This window comes from Musca vetustissima, unplaced genomic scaffold, assembly GCF_032173495.1.
Source record: "Musca vetustissima isolate MV318-11 ecotype Yass unplaced genomic scaffold, APGP_CSIRO_Mvet_v1 utg7685, whole genome shotgun sequence".
NCBI classification, from domain to species: Eukaryota; Metazoa; Arthropoda; class Insecta; order Diptera; family Muscidae; genus Musca; species Musca vetustissima.
In genome coordinates, this window is record NW_026887687.1 from 488,312 (window position 1) to 507,677 (window position 19,366).

Consider the following 19,366-nt stretch of genomic DNA (forward strand, 5'->3'; position numbering starts at 1 on the left):
TAGAACAGAGATTGCAGAAGAGCAGCTTCTAAAGGGGACAATTTTATGATATAAGATCTTCTCCCATTTATAATCGAAGAGATCGAAGACCTTTTCCATGTGTAGTATCCCACAGCTTTACGGGTCTTCAAAAATTTTTTCTTTAGTTCTTCTATAGCAAGAAGAACTGCTGAAGATATAAAACCTTCGATGGGTATTTTATAGATAGAGAACCATCTATGGGTCTTCTGTGGATGAAAAACATGTCAAAGTTCTTCTACAATTAGAATGCGTTCGTTATGTAGAAGGTCTAAGGTTTTTTTATGAATCTTTATTCCTTAAGCATGACCTTATAAATTTTCAGATTTTTTTCTTATTTCTAGGTGCTCGATATTATCTCTTATAAGAAATCCCCCCTAACAGCCAATATGCTCCAATTACTTACCGGCGTAACGCCCTGCAACATCCCCGGTGAAGAAGAAACCGCCATATGTGCTCACCATGAAACCCCTGCATGGCTGGAACATTGCCTCCCCATATGGAGTCGTTTAAATCGAAGAAATTCCGCTGGGGTTTACCGTGGCGCAGCTGTTGCGAAATATAAGAAATTCGATATTGAAATTGACAACCGGCTCTGGTCACTGTGGGGTAATTTACATCCTCAAGCCGCCGTGTTCGATAGCAACAATCGTGGTAAACAATATCTGGCCTGTTGTGTAATGGCCCTGTGTGCTACACGCCTTTATAGACTTGTCGATTGGAGTTCTGCACTGGTGGATTCGATTATCATCAATGGCGATCGGTACCATGCGCAAAGTATTGCCGACATACAGATTCGGGACTATGAAATGCGTGTCGAAGATCTGGATATTGTATGTCAAATGGATAATGTAAAATTTGAGGTACACCTTGAGCCGCTGTGCTACGGAAAATTGTATTCACGTCCGAATTGTAATCGCATGAATTTAGCGGAAGCTTTGTTGTATTTCTTTCGATCGCATCATAATTTGGGATTATTACAATGCTCCAAGAAGTGTTTGGCATTTGGTCGTCTAGCAGCCGGTCCGGATGGTGGTTATTTTATGTTCGACTGTCAGAGTCGAGATCATCCATTGTTTGCCAAGGGCCAGGGGGCGGCCTATGTCTTGCGTACAAAATATTTACAAATTTTACTCTACTGCCTCGTCGTCACGCTGAACATTCCCTATTACAATGTCCAATTTATGCTGTACAAAGTTGAAGCGTTACCTGAGAATGCTTCGGTGGAGGAGGAGGATGGTGAGGCTGGTGGTACAAGCTCAAACCAGAATCATTGAGTATCATAATACATGAGTATGTGTGTGTGGAAATTGTGTATTGGAAATAAAATTCACAAATTTGATGATCATTTTGAATAATTTTCAATTGAAGATGCAATGAGGAGTAAAATGTTCACCAAGTGGGATCAAGGTATAACGCTTTAAATCCATGAACATAACAATCACTTTATTATGACAAGATCGATTTTATTTGGGTCACTTGAAAGGGTGCTACTGGAAATGTACAAATTACCTCTTCAGAAAAATGCTACAATATAGGTCTTTGTCACAAGTCACCAAGCTAAATTTTTCAACAGAAGTGTCAGTAATTTAGTCATTGGGCCTCTCAGGGGATAAATGTCCAATCTTGATACCTGTTTGGAAATATATACATATATATGTATGTATGTACGTATGTAATAATTGGTAAAAGAGAAACTTCCAAAAAATCGTTTTAAATTTCATTTTAATAAAAATTAACAGTCGTTTAAAAAAACCTACATACATATCAAACATTTAACAAAAATTATCATAATAACGATTACATACAAACAAACATTTGTATGTGAATAACAACTAACAAAACGTGAACATAACATCGCTTCCAGTTTTTCTCTTTAAATTGAACGTCAATTTAATGACGATAACGGAAACGTCTCAAATTATCTTCGCCGGTTTTGTAATGATAACCATCTTCACGCAAAACATGGCCCGGCTCAACGGGGGCAACAGGTTGCATTTGTGGTGGCTGATGACTGTCGATGTCGGCATCGTCGTTTGGTTCCAATGCGAGCATATTTTGCTCTTCCATTTGCGAAATGGCATCAATCATATCGGACATTTGTTCCTCACGGTAGGCTTGTTGTTCCAGTTGTTGGCGCAAAAGTTGTTCTTGGTATTGCTGATAGGTGGGCTGGGGTTGGGGTTCAGGTGGTGGCAACATTACATCCATGGGTGGAAGATATTGTTTTTCTGGGACAGTGGCAGTGTTTTCATCGGCAGCTGCGGGTAGATAATGATTTTCTGGTACTTCAGGTGGCAAGTATTGATTTTCGGTGGCGGCTACGGGAGGAAGATATTGTTTTTCGGGTTCGGCTGTGGGTGGCAGATATTGTGTTTCGGGTAATTCGGGTGGAAGGAAGTGAGTTTCGGGCTTTGCCGGTGGTAGATATTCGTTGGCAAGCATTTGTGCGGGAGGAAGATATTGTTTCTCTAGCGGTGCGGGTGGAAGGTATTGCTTTTCGGGCATTTCCGATGGTGGCAAATATTGTTTCTCCAACATGGCTGTAACAGGTGGCAGATAGTGATTCTTGGGCATTGCTGTGGGAGGCAAATAATGATTGATTGGCACAGCTGTAGTTTCGCTTGCTACAGTTGTGGTGCTGTCGATATCTTCCTGTTCCGTTGTGGTGGACATGGGCATGGTGCTCATTTGTTCCGTTGTAGTGGTGTCTTCATTCATTTCTGTTGTGGTAGTGGAATCAGGGGTCACTTCTGTAGTTGTGGTGGAAATGATTTCTTCAGTTGTTGTTGTGGGCATTTCGGTGGCAGCAGCTGTGGTGGTCTCGGGGGCCATAGTTGTTTCCACTTCCACGGGTGGCAAATATGTCCGCATGGGCATTTCAAACGGCACCTCTTGTTCCCTAGTTTCCACGCTAGCTGGTGGTGGTTGGAGATTTTCAATTTCTTGTGGTGGTGGTAAATAATGACTTCTTATTTCTGGCATGTCCTCGGTGCGAGCGGGCATTGATTGGATGCCATAGATAGGTTGGCCATCCTTGACAATTTCAATTTGTGTTGGCAATTCAATGACTTCATGTTGTTCGATGGTAGTTTCGACACGTTCATTTGAAGGTCTTTGGTTGCGTTGCTGTGGGTGTTCGTGATGGTGATGATGCTGTTGCTGCTGCTGCTGATGATTTGGTGGCAAATAACGATTTGTCAAATGTGAAACATCAGCTGTGACAACAGCAATAATTGCTAATGATACCAGAAGTGTTTTCTGAAATCAGAAGAGGGCAACAAGCGGGGTGAGTAAATATTGTCTTTGTATAATGGTTAATAGTAGTAGGTCAAGGATACAGGATGAGGAAGTAACGTTATTATTGGGTGTATTTAATGGCCTTGAATTACATTGAAGAAGAGTGTGGAATGTTTCACTTCAATGTGGAATATATGTTAGAAGTTTAAAGGGGTTTAACTTAAATTGTTACTAAAAATTTTACAATTCTAATATGTGGACAAATACCATATAGAAGTGGAGATAATTTCTGATTCGAATTTTTTTTTTACAGGGATATGAAAATATTACATTTTTTATGCGGTCAATACTGGAAAATAATATTAAAATTTTATAATACTGTCCAGTTGTCACGGCAGAGGTACAAAATTTTGGTAGGGCAAATCTGTATGAAAATGACTATGTATTGGTTTGAAATAGTATTGCGAACTCTTTCACATCGGCTTAAATCAACGCCTAGCAAAAGGCAGAAATCATGGCTAAAATCCATACAGCTCAGTCGTGGCGCCCAATGACAAAATGTTTAATCTTCGACTGAAAACAGCATCGCTTTTTCTGATGATAATTGTGATTATGAAAAGGAAAAACTGCGTAGAAGGATGAATGCTCTATATATTGGAAAACCACTCACCATTGATTCTCTCTTTGGCAAAATTGTGTCGCCCGATTTGTAAATATTCATTTCTTTTTTTAATTATTTTTATTACATGTAAGAGGAGTAAAATTAGGTTATAAATCTTCATGATCACACATCATTTTGAAGTTCCAAAAAAAATAAATAAATAATATGTTATTATCGATTATCACACATAACTCAATACTTTCAATTATAACTGGAAATCGGCTTTCATTCAAAACTTTACGTATTCCTATTTTATTTCCACACATTGTTCCTTAATAATCCAAATGTTCTTTAATTGCATCCTCCCTATGTCTAACACTTACCATTTTGTTTTCTTCGACTATAGAATTTACTTCCGCTTTTGATGCTACCACCCGACACTATACAATAGAAGATGGGCTCTTTGTTAATTCGTAGAGTATGTAATAGGAACTGTTGTCAAATAAAGAACAACGGCGACTATTTATACTACAATCAAAAATTGAAATTAAAACTAGTACTTGATGGTGGCTAAGAAGAAGAAGAGGCCTTCAGATCTTTAAGCATCCACCAAATCGACACCAAAGTCAAACTTCCCCCGTTGTTAGGCGACATCGACGACGAAGAATCCCATTGACTCTGGCCGTTTATTTTTTCTATTCAAGTGGACAAGCACCAAATTTAAGCATTCCATTAACACGGCCAACGGCCACAATATCGAACGCAATTTGTCTATGAAGAAGTTCGAACAAAAAATACCACACACAGTAACAGAACAACTTGGCGGAAACAACGCTTAATAAAATAAAATAATAATAAACCAGAACTACAACAACAATCAAAACAAGACCAAATAATAATGGTAAATTAAAAACACACACAAATCACAAATTAGTTTAAGATACTTTATAACTAATTGTTGTCATTTTGTTTTTGTTGTGCTATTGGCAGTAACAGACATCCGATACTTACCATGGTGTGTGTGTGGATGTACATAAATCACCTTATAATGTATTATTAAGTTTTAATACTTAAAATATTTCTATTTTGTTTTTTTTTTTATTTTGATGTTGATTTCAATTTCAATTGTCAAATGATTTGTTGCTGATCTGTTTAGATGTCTATCAGTGATCAGTGTTGAGTGTGTGTGTGTGCGTTCGGGTTTCTTCGTCGATAATTCTCCCACTCCAATTCAATGCTGAATCATTGGCTCCACTGCCCTACTACTCCAACTACTACCTGTTAATTGTTCTTTGATAGCGTAGCATTGTTGCGTGTGTGTCTGTTTGTGTGTCACGCTCGCCACACTTGTCTTGAAGGCATTCATTCATTAAAATATTTCTTTTACAGTGGCACAGTGGGTGAGGTGTTTGTATTTTTTGATTTTATGAAAAACAATATTAAATATTTTATGTTATGTAGATACTTTGAGGACAACTGTTATATATTTTTGGCCTAATATATTTTTTAATTTATGTGAATATTTATTATCAAAAAGAAGTGCGGAATAATTCCTCGTTTTTGGCGACCAAAAATGCGCTGGTTTGAGCCGATATGTGATATAGTCATGGTGCACAATATTCACCTTCTCTTGTATGTTTTTTTTTTTTTTGATTTTCCCGAAGACTTCAGGCAAAAAGTGTCATATGGTAAGTTTGGCCGAAGAAAGTGGAGATTATTTGATTCGAACTTTTCCTTCCATGAACAATTTGGCTCAATTTTTTTTAAATATTTATGTTTGATTGCTGTTTTGTTAAGATCTCCTTTTGATGCATTACATGGTGTAGTCATTCCCTTTGTACATGTCGGAGATTCTATGAAGCCGATTTAGGCATGCGCGTCTTTTAAAATCACGATAGAGATCGCAATATTTAATATAGACATTTGAAATTTTGAACATACATTGCTACTACTCCCAGGAGATTTGGTATTGGAAAATGTATATATTGGTCACGTTTTGGTATAGCTCTCCAAGTTTTTCAAATGAATGTGTGTATTTTGATATATCTTCCTAACAAAAATGGTCAATATTGGTCTACTTTTTAGGGTAGATTCCATATAATGGTACCTCCCAAATCTCGACTTTAGTATGTATTTCGTATATACCCCAAATGTTAGGATTCCAGCTCTATCGTTTCATCCAAAATTTTAATTGTACCAAATTTAGTACGCATTAATATGAATTTCCATGACTTCCCACACAGACCAATCCTACACCCCAACAGTGATCCTAACTGCAAATTTCAAAATATATCACCCAAATCCAAATTTGGTAGCATTTAGTACCATCGGTTTTCCCAAATCAAAATTGTACCAATTTTAGTACGATTTGGTAGTTTTTGTGTACATAAGTAAACAATTTCCAAAACTACCTACATAATCTAATCCTACACTCGGACGGTAATGTAATGTGAATTTTCAGGATTCCAACTCCATCAGTTTCGCCAAGTTCAAATTTAGTACTGTTTAGTACATTTAGTACTTTTCGTATACATGAGTACACACTTCCAAAACCACCTCATTATAATGAACATGATTCGCATTCCAATTTTTTTAGCTCTATCCGTTCACAGATTGAAAAATTGTACCAAATTTAGTACATTTTAGTACTTTGCGGATACTTATAATTCGAAATTCCAAAAACCCTTTGGTAGACTTTATCAATACCCTCAATCTAAATTTCAGAGTTCTAGCTCTACCGGTTCGTCAAATACAAATTATACAATATTTATTACTTTTAAGTACTTTCCGATACCTTCTAGTATAAATTTCCAAAAAAAAAAAAAAAAAAAAAAAAACAGCCTTATATGTCACCCTTGGGGCAAGATTGACCCTCACCCAAAATTTCAACATTTTAGCTTCAGCTGTTTCGTCTGGGCGTTGAAAATCGTTAAGTCAGTCAGTCAATCACTTTACTTTTTTATTGGTATAGATGGGCCCAATATTCAGGATGGAACCCATATAACGATACCTGGATAATGGATATTCGATATTTTATGGACTTTGGCACGTCAACCAATCGAATTGGTTCTAATTTGATGTTTTGGATAGGGTATCAGATCCCCATACCAAAAATTATCAATATCGGTCCACTTCTTTTTTGGTATGTTCTATTTTTAATCTGATTGCCCGTAGTTTGGTATTTCATTTTCTCCTGGAAACAATTTACCATAACACAGTTCTCTCATAAATTTTCTTGTGGATTTTAAGGTATTCTGAATGTCCAAATCACTGTGGAAGTTCAGCCAAATTGTGCGGAATCTTAGTAGAACAAACTATTTTGCAGCAAGGTGGACGATATTTGTCTTTGACCGACTGTCAACTAGTATTTAATTCATTAAACCAGTGGTTTATAGTGGATGGTGCTTCCTAGCGCAGTCACTATAAAAAATACAACACTTGATCGTACGTACAACCGTACTGATTATAAAATGTCAAACTTTCCAATGGAAGTGTCAAATTGCTCCAGGCAATACTTGGTGTTGCCAATGCCAGATAAAGATTGATTTTTTGGACGTTATCTTCAAAAATTCAAATAATGATTTTTAAAAACTTTCCAATAGCTCTTAGAAAATCGCCCTTTATATATTAACCCTCGTACATCACATTTTTATTAGTCTTTTAAAAATGTTGATTAAAAATCGTCCACTGTGCGTCAATGAAATATTGGTTATCTTGGTCGATATAAATACGAAGATAAGTGCGTATTGAATGTTTTGCACATAAATGGATTTGTTGCTCCGTTAATGTCAGAATTAATTCGTTTGTCAATTATTTTTACCTCTAAACAAGTGTCGGAATATTTAAAAACGATGCTTTAATTACTAAGCGGTTTTTGAATTGCTACCCAAACAAATCATATGGGAAATACCCTACCGATGGGGGCTGACAGCATTTCCTCTTCGTGAACACATTTACAAATTTTAAGCAATAGTTTATTTTGTCTATGAATGGATCAGATTTTCCGCATAACATTTTGTGAAATTTGGACCTTTCATTAGGAAGTTGCAGAATCAGTGAAACAAATAGACAACCAATAAAATTAACTAAAGGATTAAAAATAATGCTGGGAAATCTATAGGGTATGTGAATGTCGTTGTGAATACCACACATCGTTTTAGAAAATGTTCTTAAAATTCAGATTGGAATGTTGAAGTGCTCCAAAAAATACTTTAAATATTTAAGTGAATAATAGTAGGCATGACGAATTAATGACCTACTGATTGATTGTTACGATAGATTTTTTTCTAATTCTTTTGCTTCGCAGGTTTTTTCATTATCGAAATCTTGCTTTGGGAAGTGATACGTTCCAGTAAATGAGTGTCTGCGTGCGTGTGTGTGCGTCCGTACATTGTTTCATCTTTAAATTAGAGTAGCCGCAACAGATGTGGTGCTTAAGGCAAGGTCGCCATTTAAACTTGACGTTCGTCATTAGAGGTTCAAATGGGCAAGAGCAAACATTTCGATGTGTTTTTTTTTCACAATTCAATTGAATTTTTAGCATATTGGAATTACATTTTTGCAAATAAAATCAAGGTAATTCAAGGAATGAAACTCGTATTGTTTTGATTTTATTTTTGATTTCCTATTTATGTGCAATTGATGGATATTTTAAGTACACTTAATGGTACTGCTTTTTTGCGATTGTGTCAATTTTGTTGTTGCTTGTTTTGGGTCATTAAAGCGCAGTGACGTCGATTTCGGTCGATATGATTTATTTGATTTGTTTTCGAATGACAAATTACTATAAAAACACCTGGTAGCTGCCACCAAAAATATTTTGTCCGTTGTTGAGGGGGCTGAAGGTTGGTTGTTTAGCGGTTTATTTATTTTGCCATTTGGCCATAGTTTCAATGGTCAAATCACTAAAAGTTTGGTGACGCTTGGTCTGTGAAATAATTCGGATGGGTTATTCTGTAACCATAAATGTAAGAGCAACAATTACGTAAAGTGTGTCGTTATGAAAAGTTATAAAAATATGTGAGATTCAACGAAGGCATATTCTTCGCAGAAGCAAAAAAAGGAAATTATTTTAAAGTAATATTTTCGATTCATTAAGAACAACAAAACTCAATACAACCAATTGCATCAGAACCAGTACGATTGTATTTTTATTAAAAACGCCCTTTATAAGCAATACTCGTTGATATTTTTATAAGACCTTCATTACGTCTCAAAAGAAGATCTGCTGTAGAAATACCCAGTTGTTTTTAAATAATCGGTTGTATAAAGTTTTGTTCAAATCGGACATTCCAATTTAAAAATATTGAAAATTTTGACCACGAGGAGTAGACTAATGGATCCCATCTTCGGACTTAATCTAGGCATGATAAAACTATTACGTCAAGGTCATTCCATTCGCCTTATATTGGATTTATATAATATGGGGAGGTACCAGAAGGAGTGGACCAATGGGTCCCATCTTCAGCTAGCCCGTTCGCATGATATTATAAAATTAGTGGACTCAAATTCCACGTCTTCGAACTTGAACTATGTTTGAAAAAAATATTACGGAAGGACATTTGTAAATCAACTCCAAAGCGTCTGCAATGTATATATACCATCAGTAGCCATAAGACTGAGGGTATAAAAAATCTCCATCACCATAGTTAAGGATAATAAGGATTTTATTAAAGTGTTATATGGTCCTCTATAAAACTATTTGCCATATGGTCCCTTAAAGTCATATGGGAGAAAGACGGTAAATAATATGAGGTCTATATATATGGACAATATTGCCAATTTTTTAATATTCCATTTTCAAAAAATCAGCTTTTTTGTTTTTGTGGCACATCTATGATTTTTGGTACACATATAGAGAAAAATGTTCTGACTCCGAAACCGTTCGCGATCAAATTTTTGGTTGATGCGCGCAAAAGTTATCGAGGTTTTAATATATATATTTTGCGAAATTTCATTTGACGGCTAAGATGTGCCGCACGTTACATTGAAGTACCCAAAAAATCGTAAAACGCGAATAATTTTCGAAAACTCCATATGCCATTAACGCGCATCCGATTTCGGTGTGCACCCTAAAAAAATACATCGATCTATATCGATTTCAATGTGGTCCATTAAGAACCATGGATGTGCCAGCTCACACTATTTTTGAGATAAATTGCGTCTAAATCGCGTAATTCTCAAAATCATTTGATGCGCATGCGGTTTCCAGGAAGTACTGAAGTTTACCTTCCAATCCATATATATTTTGCGAAATTTCATTTGACGGCTAAGATGTGCCGCACGTTACATTGAAGTACCCAAAAAATCGTAAAACGCGAATAATTTTCGAAAACTCCATATGCCATTAACGCGCATCCGATTTCGGTGTGCACCCTAAAAAAAATACATCGATCTATCTATGGATGTGCCGGCTCACACTAGTTTTGAGATAAATTGGGTACATCTCTCTTTCGGCTGCAGTTTTTAAAGTTCTCTTTTCGAACAAGATCAAAATCCGTATGAGGTCATTTATTGAAGCGGAAATGATCCATAGAAAACGCAAATAAATCCGCGATATTTTCAAAAACATTTTTTGTCAAATTTCGTGTTTTTGGAAGGCCAGTTCCCGCCGTTCTAGTAGATGGATTTTCAGGAAGAAGATTTTATATCATCCGAAACGTAAAAAACCTTATTGATCGCGGGTACCCATATCATTCAGTTGAGAGATCTAAAAATTTGGCCCGAAAAATAGGTTTTTTAGAAATTTGATCGCACAAAATTCGCACCTTCGGATGAGTATTACTCTGAAGCTGTGCATACTACATACACAAAATACATATCAAATTACCCAGATTCGCGACTACAATAATCTTATAATCGATTTTTATAAATTCCTGTTTGCGTATTAAAGCTAGAAGTAAAATTAAAAAAAAAACACTCAAAACCGAGCCTCAAAATGTCAGCATCATTTAAAGGTATATTCAGTTAAAATTTTGAAAAATAATACATAAGGGGCGTAGTCCCCATTTTGTTGGCTTCTAGTTTTATTTTGACACAAAGACCGTGCAATGAGTTGCTTAGTCACAAATCGATAGAGAACATAAAAAAACTGGTTCGACTCAACCTGTTTTTACACATTTTTTACATTAAAGTAGACACAGCTTCCACCAAGATAAAGTTTGGAGGTCAATATCATGAACAGTTTGCAAGGACAGATCAATTAACCCAAAACTATTCACTTTTTTTCATATACTTAAGTAGTTCACGAGTTATAAAGGGGTGAACCTCCGCTTCAGCTATGTTAAAAATTGGCAATATTGCCCATATATATATATATTTGTGGAGCGATATATAAATAAAGTTTATTCCGATCCAGAAGATTTCGGGGAGGTAGGAAGCCAAACGGAATGAAAAACTTAACATAACCTTCGTTTATGCCGTTGAGCGTAGATAAATATGGATATTCACAATACTGTGTAATTGTCATGTTAAATAAAGCGCCTAAAAATATGCTACATAATTTGATAGAAGCAACGTGTTCACGTTCACATGGGTTGAAGATCATGCTGATGCTTTGTTTTTCTCATACAAACATGTACACCATTTTCATGTGACCTAAAATGACCAAAAGTGCTTTTATAAAAGAAAAATAACCAAAAAATTACCAAAATATAACTCATATCAATGCCTATAGATTTGACACGTTGTAAAAAGTACAAAAACGTCATAAAAGCGAAATTATTGTCGGCACAATGGTCAAAAAGGCCAGATGATTTCACCCGAGCTGTCAAAATGCTTTTAATTTTGACTTAATCGTATGAAAATGTAAACAATGTTATAGTTTGGCCGATTTTCAACCAAATTTGCCGATAATATTCGCAATCGATATGTAATTATAGACTGCGTAGTTTTAAGCGATTTCGAATATAACGGTAATGCAGACAAATTATTTTAAATCCTAATTTTTTAATTATTAACATTACAAACTTCTATTGTTCGTTTGCCATTAGCATTCTCCAACAATAAGAACTGCAACAGTGAACATCTTCCATTGAACGAAATTAACATTTATTTCGAAAAAAATATTAAATTCAAAATGCACAAATCTTGAATTCCCATATGGCATTTACAAAGGTCCCACCTAAAATAAGAAAATTAATAATATCCAACAATCCCAAGCCTTACCTACCAGATCCCATTCAAAGAATGGACTTAGAATGACAATGAGAATGCAAGCAAATGTTGCATAGGCCACACCAGTGAACCAGATATCATTCGCTTCCGAATAATCCATTAGGGCGTGACGTTTGCCCGAGATGATGCAGGCCACAAAACTAATGTATAACCAAATGCCGATAATATCATGGAAGGGGGCAGCCAACAAACGTAATCTCCTATTCTCATAGAAATAGGCGAAGATCGAGAGCCCACCAACAAACTACAAAGAAATAGTTTAAATCAATTAAATAGAACCGAAGCAAATGAAGGCATATGACTTGGAAGCAGAACCTGAGCAACGTATAGAGATAATACCACCCATGAAGATGTGGTGTGATAATCGTATTTGTGGTAGGATATGGTGTACATGTTATAACGGGTACACCAGATACTGCCCACGAGCAGACTCAAGGTGATCAAATGCAGAAGCAAATGAATGTATTTGACGGTGCGGGTACGGTATCCATTTAGCAGGCGATAAATAATAATGGCTGCGATTAATCCAAAATAATTAATTAAATTTCCTATTGATTTGTTTCTTTTTCAAAAACTCACTAAATCCCAGCAACAAAGTTGCAATCAAACACAATAATCGATGATAGCCTCCGGCACAATAACGTTCATCCAAATGTTTTTGTGGTTCAAGAACAAGGGCATTATTCTCATCTACTAATTTAGCCTTTTCATCCTTTCCATCTTTTTTCTTTTTAGGCGCTTCAGCATCATTCAAAGCTGGATCTCCCGAATAATAATATCTCGAATCACAATGGTATCTCCTCATGAGAAGTACGCCCAAATAGATGCCACCAGCTATGTAGGGTATCATCAGGATCGCGACCACTATTCGGTTGTAACGAACCATGTTTCGAGGGGAATTTCTTACAAATTCTTATATTTTATTTGTTTTATCGACTTTATGCTGAAAATTATTTTTTTATTATTATTTTGAAGTTTATGACACAAAATGTTTTAAAAAAAATGGGGAATTTTTTTTGAAAAATTATTGACAAATTAGGTAAAGAAGTACATTTGAAAAAAAATAAAGGGTTAACATAGGGTCTGTTCCAGTACTTTTTTTAGTAGTAAAACTAGAAATGGGAAAAAATTCAAAATCGCTCTCAGTGTACAAAATAATTTGTAGGTTCTTGAACGAAACTATAATGTCAATAACCAGTGAAATAATCGTTTACATTTAACCGGATTTCGTTAACCAAGTGGGTTCCAATTGTCAATTCCTTTGCATATATGTCAAATAAATCCTCATAAAGTAGGTTAGCCCGGTAAAAAGTTCTAATGTATGCCGTTTAATGCGGTACGTTTTTGAATATTTTTTTCTTAGGTCTATCGAGGATTTTTTAAATATCATATTAAGGACTATCGGATCCGGGGGAGCGTATATTTCGTTTTTAAAGAGTTATTCGTAAAGGACTATCGCAGCCAAAGCGTGGATTTTTTGAAGACATCCAGTAGCGTTGATATTTGAATGACATCGTCACGAAATTTTGTATTTCGGTAGACTATACTTTCTGGTAATGACCGTATATTTAGGAAAACATGACCGAATATTTAGGAGAACAAATGGTCCAACAATTGAATTATTGTCTGTTCTAGAGGTCACCAAAGAATATGCTTGTCTAGAGGACATGCATTTCGGAAGAGTTGAGCTCTATAATCGTTCCCTCCTTGCTATATTTCTCCGATTACTGCGTTTATATAAAGAAACATATATGATCAGATCCAGGACTGTAAGAATCTACTAATTTGTACTATATTGTCGATATCATTGTCTGTTCCAGAACCTGCAAAAATGTAATTTTTTTCCTTTATAATATCGAAGAAAAAAATTAATAGATTATTGCAGGAACAGACCAATAAAGGACATTTTTTTATCATTTTGCATTCGTGCAGGTTCTGGAACATAGCTATAATGTCGATATCTGACATCGTTAAATGTCAGTACAGTAGAAAATTCGAAAATAAATATTTCTTTAATTTTCATATTTTCTTTTGGTGAAAACAAAAATACAAGAAAAAAATGTCTAACGGTGCTGTACCAAAAATTCGATCCCTACAATCTACTCCAGGAAGTGGGATGCTGTGTGCCACAACATCGAACAAGTCAAATAGTGATTTATTTGAATTACGGCCTAAGCCTAAATTGCTATGTATTCCCGAAGATTGTCAAAAGGTGTTGCATGATTTAAGGTAAGATTTGATTTGGAAATTAGATAATATATTCGAATATCTTATGATACTGAGCCATGTTGTAAATTATAATTATTTCTTTTTAGAAAAACTCAATCTTTGAACGTGCCGAAGAAAATACAACATGCCGAAAAATCATGGTCTGTGATTTTTGAGGCACAGACACAGCCGAGAGATAAACGCATGGTAGTGTGAGAAAGAAATGTTATGGCATCAGAAATAAAAATTGCAAAGTATTTATAAATATTGATATTTTAAAGAGTTTATTTGTCAAGATATACCCATCCTTATAGACATGCATATATACATATGTAGATATATGTGACATAGAACGTGTTTTTTAAATATTTAAATAAAATTACAAACTTTGATTAGAACTTAACTACGAAGACATTTTTTTTTTTTTGAATTTTGTTTTTAATTCACTTGCATTTCGATGCCATTTGACAAATGGTAGCTGTGGCCACATACACCGTCAATGCTTTTAGAAGTTTCCTCTTTACAAAGCCCAAACGAAAAATGGAAAAATGTAATTTTGAATTTTCCTTTACTGCCTTAAAACGGGATGTGAAAGATCTGCAATAGAATTGAGAAAAATATTAAATTTGTATTTTTTTAATTATTCGCTTACGACCTAGATAATTTGTCAATATCCATTTGTAATCAAATTTCATAAAACTTTGGAAATAAAATGTCAATTTCCATAGGTTTGAATAGTGTTTCAAAATAAAATTTACATGTGAATGAACTGAACTATATTAGGGATCAAGGTTTGGTATGATTTGTTAGGGGACAAATTTTATTTTTTAGGAATAATTTGTAAGGACATAAGGGTAGTCTCTATCAAAACTTTGAGTGTGGATTTTTTACCCGATTTTTCAATGAGCTCAGTTTTTTAATTCTGAAGGACTATCAGATCTATAGGAGTAAATTGTTTAAAGCGTTTTCAATAAGGACTATTAGCCCAGCATAGATTTTAAAGAAAATTTTTCAAAGGACCCATTATCGCGATTTTGTTTGAGAAAATTTTTCTAAAGACTTTCAGATGTACAATCGTGGATTTTATAAGAACTTTTTCAAATTATAGTTGTGGATTGTTTAAAGAATATTTATATTGTTTTATAAAATTTCGAAAATTTTAAAAAAAAAAAAAAAATTCTAACGTCTATCAGCCAAGCATGGATTTTTAAAGAACACTTCCCATAAGTGTAAATTTTTAAGAACATTTTTCTAAAGACTATCAGAGCTATTATCGTGGATTTTACAAGAATATTTTTCAAAGCACTATTAGAGCTAAGCCTGGATTCTTTAAAGAATCTTTTTTAAAGGAACATCTAAGCTGCAAACGTGGTTTTTTAAAGAATATCAGAGTTAAGCAAGGATTTTTACAGAACATTTTTAAAAGGACCGTCTGAGTTACAAGCTTGGATTTTTTAAGAATATTTTTCTAAAGACTATCAGAGCTTTAAGCGTGGATTTTTAAAGAATACTTCTCTATGGACTATCTGAGCTACAAGAGTGGTTTTTAAGAATATTTTTCAGAGTACCATGTGAACTACAAGCCAGTATTTTTAAGTATATTTTTTCGAAGAACTATTTAAGGAATAAGCGTGGATTTTTAAAGAATAGTTTTCTAAGGACCATCTGAGCTACATCTGAGTATGAATATTTAAAGAATATTTTCCAAGGACTTTCAGACCCAAAAGTGTAGTCTTGGAAATAATATTTTCCAAAGGACTTTTAGAACCAATAGTGTGAATTTCTAAACAATATTTTCCAATACGTTCTATTTCATGTTGAATTTATTTTTGTTAGTCCCAATTAACATTAGGCCTAATTTCTTTAGTTTGTAATTGAGAGAGTTGAGTAAAATTACCTAAAATAATTTTGATATTATTACCCAAAACCGACAATTTTTATAATATTTGCCCTTTGTAAAACTGGCGCCCAAATCAGCCATCTTCTTGAAAAAAACAATGTTTCAGCGGTGACCAAACAAATGAAGAACAATTAATAGTTAACATTTTTCATTATTCTCTTATTTTTTTCTTTTGTAAATATCATTCGCCACCATGGCTGGCAGCCAATAATGGACATATTAGCCAATTTATCACTGATAGCCAACCACTGACATTGGCGATGATGTTGATGGGGTTTGCGGTTCAAACTAAAATCAATTTTTCTTAAGCACTCTATTTTTTCTTGTTGGCCAATAGCCGGTGGTTTCTTTTTCATCTACATAAATATGCCGCTAATTTAGTCAATATTCTGATATGACGTCAGGATGGAATATTCGTTTTAAAATTGTTTTCGCGTATATGTATGTAGTTGTTAATAGCGCATTTTCTGAAAACTAAATATGTGCCAATATTTTTAGTATTTTGTTAGTTCATTCATCTATCGCATCTGTTCAGCTAATAACCAAAAATGTTGCCGAACATATGGTCTGTGGTTAGCAGCACACATTTGTGTCGCATAAAATATTAAATGTTCTCAAAACCTTGACATAATATTGTCATCGAAATAATTGTGCCAAAGAATTTCTGTTAGGTTAATATTTTTTAAATAATTGTTGGAATGGTTGGGGCTACGACAATTATATTTGTTAAAAACCCCGTTCAATGGTCAGATTTTTTTTGAACTAATGTTTAAAGTTGTCATGTACATTTGACATCCTTTGCAAAACTAACCCAAAAATACTTTAAAAATCCAAGCTATTGATCCACCAAAAAATATTCCTAAAAAATATATGCTTATTGTTCTGATGGTCCACATGAAAATAGTCTTAAAAATCTTCTGATGTTAATTTGAAAAAAGTCCTTAAATAAATTCCTATACCTCCGACAGTACACCTAAAAATTGTGCTACTAAAATTTTTGTAAAAAATCGTCTATTTAAATATTAACATAAAACGGTCCCCCAAAAATAGCCTTAAAAATTCATGTGATAGAGTTGAGATTTGGAAGGATATATATGGGTTTATATTTTGGCCCCATATTTGTTCCTTCTTCGGGGTAACATAACAGTTGTATTTGTGTTTTGTACACTATAGAACAAAAATCTTACAAATTAATAGCAATTAAAATATTGTGTAAATCATATTTCTTTTGCCAATCTAATTGAGCCACCACAATCGTAAAGAAAGAAAAATTCCATCAGAAGACGATGACAAGCAGGCAGGAGGTGGTGCACCCACCCCTTTTTGTAAGCAATGCCAAGAATAACAACAGAAAAAAACGAGGCGTTTAGGCAATTAAAATTTATGGATCTATTCCAAATACGATAACCATTCAGTTATTGGGCTTGAATATGTCGATGTTGGCAATTTGTTGTTGTTTTTTCAGCAGTGATGATGATGTTGATTTGAAAATACCCAAACAAGTGTTCGTACATAGGTATTTAAATAAGAAATTGTGCCGTATGCAAATAAAATAATAATAACAAATCGACAGAAAAAAATTCCAATAAAAAGTAGGCCTTTTTAAACGAATGACTCATAACACGTTATTTGCTGTTAATAGATTTTTTTATTCAAATGTATATAGAGTGAGGTCTCGATTCGATTGATAGCGGACTTAAATCCGAAAGAAGTTCATAGAAAACTCAGAAAGGAGGCTTAAGGAATATATTAAAAAATTAATTATTATGTTCCGCTTGGCCTTCGAATATAGACTGATAAAATATTTAAAAATCGCTCTAATGCAAAGAAGAAAATTTGTCTGTTCCCGTACTGCTAGAATCTACAAGATTTTTTTTTATTTTCTTGGATACCATGAAGGAAAATTCGTTATTGAAGTAAAAAGTAGTAGAATCTTGCAGTACGGGAACAGAACAAATATTTGTAAAAATGACAAAAATGCTCCTGTAAACATTGACCTTTTGGAAATATTCTTAAAAAATTCAGATTTATGGGTCAGATAGGACTTCTAATAATAGACCGATATAATGTTCGTAATTATGGCTCAGGTAGTCTTAACAGAAATATTCTTAAAAATTCCAATCTAATGTCATCTGATCCTCACCGGAAATTATAGACGTCGTCCCTAACCATAATCAGAACTTCATGTAAAATTTCAAAGCGATTACAGCGACATTTCTCTCCTCTATTGTTACAATAGGATACTAAACAGTATCAGAATACGTAGACCTCTTTAAATATTTAAGTACAACTCCCACATTCCAGTACATACTGTAACTGGTATTTATTTAACGGTCAACCATTCCTATTACATATATGTACTATCAAGTTATTCGCTATTGGCCCTTCACGAGTGAACATGTACGCCATAGAATGCGTGTTTCACACAAAAGTCTGGGTCCATTAGATGCGCTACATATTGACTGAAAAGAGTCATGCTTAATCATTGACGGGATCCCCTTCCCCATGTAACATTTCCTGATGTTCGGGTCATTATTGTGGTCTCTACAGCGACCAGAACAAAAGACAAAACGTTTTTGGTTAATTTCATCCCCTAAATTGTAACCGATTATTACAAAACACAATAGGGGTCTTTTTTGGCCAAAATCAAATCCATAATTGGTTCACAACATTGTTGTGTAGGGTATACAATTATTGGTATGTTCCCGTACTGCAAGAATCTACTACTTTTTACTACGATATATTATGTTATATACTAAAAGGTGTGACTAGATTCAATATTTCGCGACGTTACACACTCTTTTGGCCACACAAAACCATAATTCCCTGACAACATAAGCCTTCTATAAATATTATTTGAAAGTCCCGAGAGGCCTTCTGGAAACTCTTCAAAGCCTTTTAATTTATCTTGAAGACTTTCGATATTTTCTTATTGACTCTGTCATAGGGAACATTTTTTTTAAATCCCGTTTATGGCTCAGTTGGTCCCACCATAGTCACACGTGTGGCTATGATAGACCAAAGAAAATAAAAATCACAAAAAAACAAAAGTCCTATTTATTAGTCCTTAAAAATTCTACGCTTGTATCTCTGTTAGTCTATGAAAAATCTTTAAAATTCCACACTCGGAGCTCTGTTAATCCTGAGAAAAATATTTTTCCAAAATGTTTTAAAATCCACACTCTAGGCTCCGACAGCCGAAGAAAAATATACCTCCACAAATA

The 19,366-nt window shown here is 34.4% G+C and overlaps 2 protein-coding genes across 2 annotated transcripts in view; both read left to right on the top strand.

Annotated features, from left to right (window-relative positions):
* LOC133335359 (uncharacterized) overlaps positions 1–1,295 on the top strand; it is a 34,457-nt gene extending 33,162 nt beyond the window's left edge. Inside the window, exon 6 of the mRNA XM_061543640.1 lies at positions 363–1,295. Coding sequence (XP_061399624.1) covers positions 363–1,295 — 933 coding nt within the window. The remainder of the gene's footprint in view (positions 1–362) is intronic.
* Positions 1,296–14,093: 12,798 nt separating this feature from the next.
* Positions 14,094–14,458, top strand: LOC133335378 (uncharacterized). Its single transcript, XM_061543657.1, has 2 exons — positions 14,094–14,263; positions 14,350–14,458. The coding sequence occupies exons 1-2, from the start codon at positions 14,094–14,096 to the stop codon at positions 14,456–14,458; spliced, it is 279 nt and encodes a 92-aa protein (XP_061399641.1).
* Positions 14,459–19,366: the final 4,908 nt, after the last annotated feature.

Bases quoted from the DNA above. Each gene is read 5' to 3' on its own strand.
- LOC133335378 (XM_061543657.1), top strand. From the start codon at position 14,094: ATGTCTAACGGTGCTGTACCAAAAATTCGATCCCTACAATCTACTCCA. The intron at 14,264-14,349 runs GTAAGATTTGAT...ATTTCTTTTTAG, and splicing joins AAGGTGTTGCATGATTTAAG to AAAAACTCAATCTTTGAACG.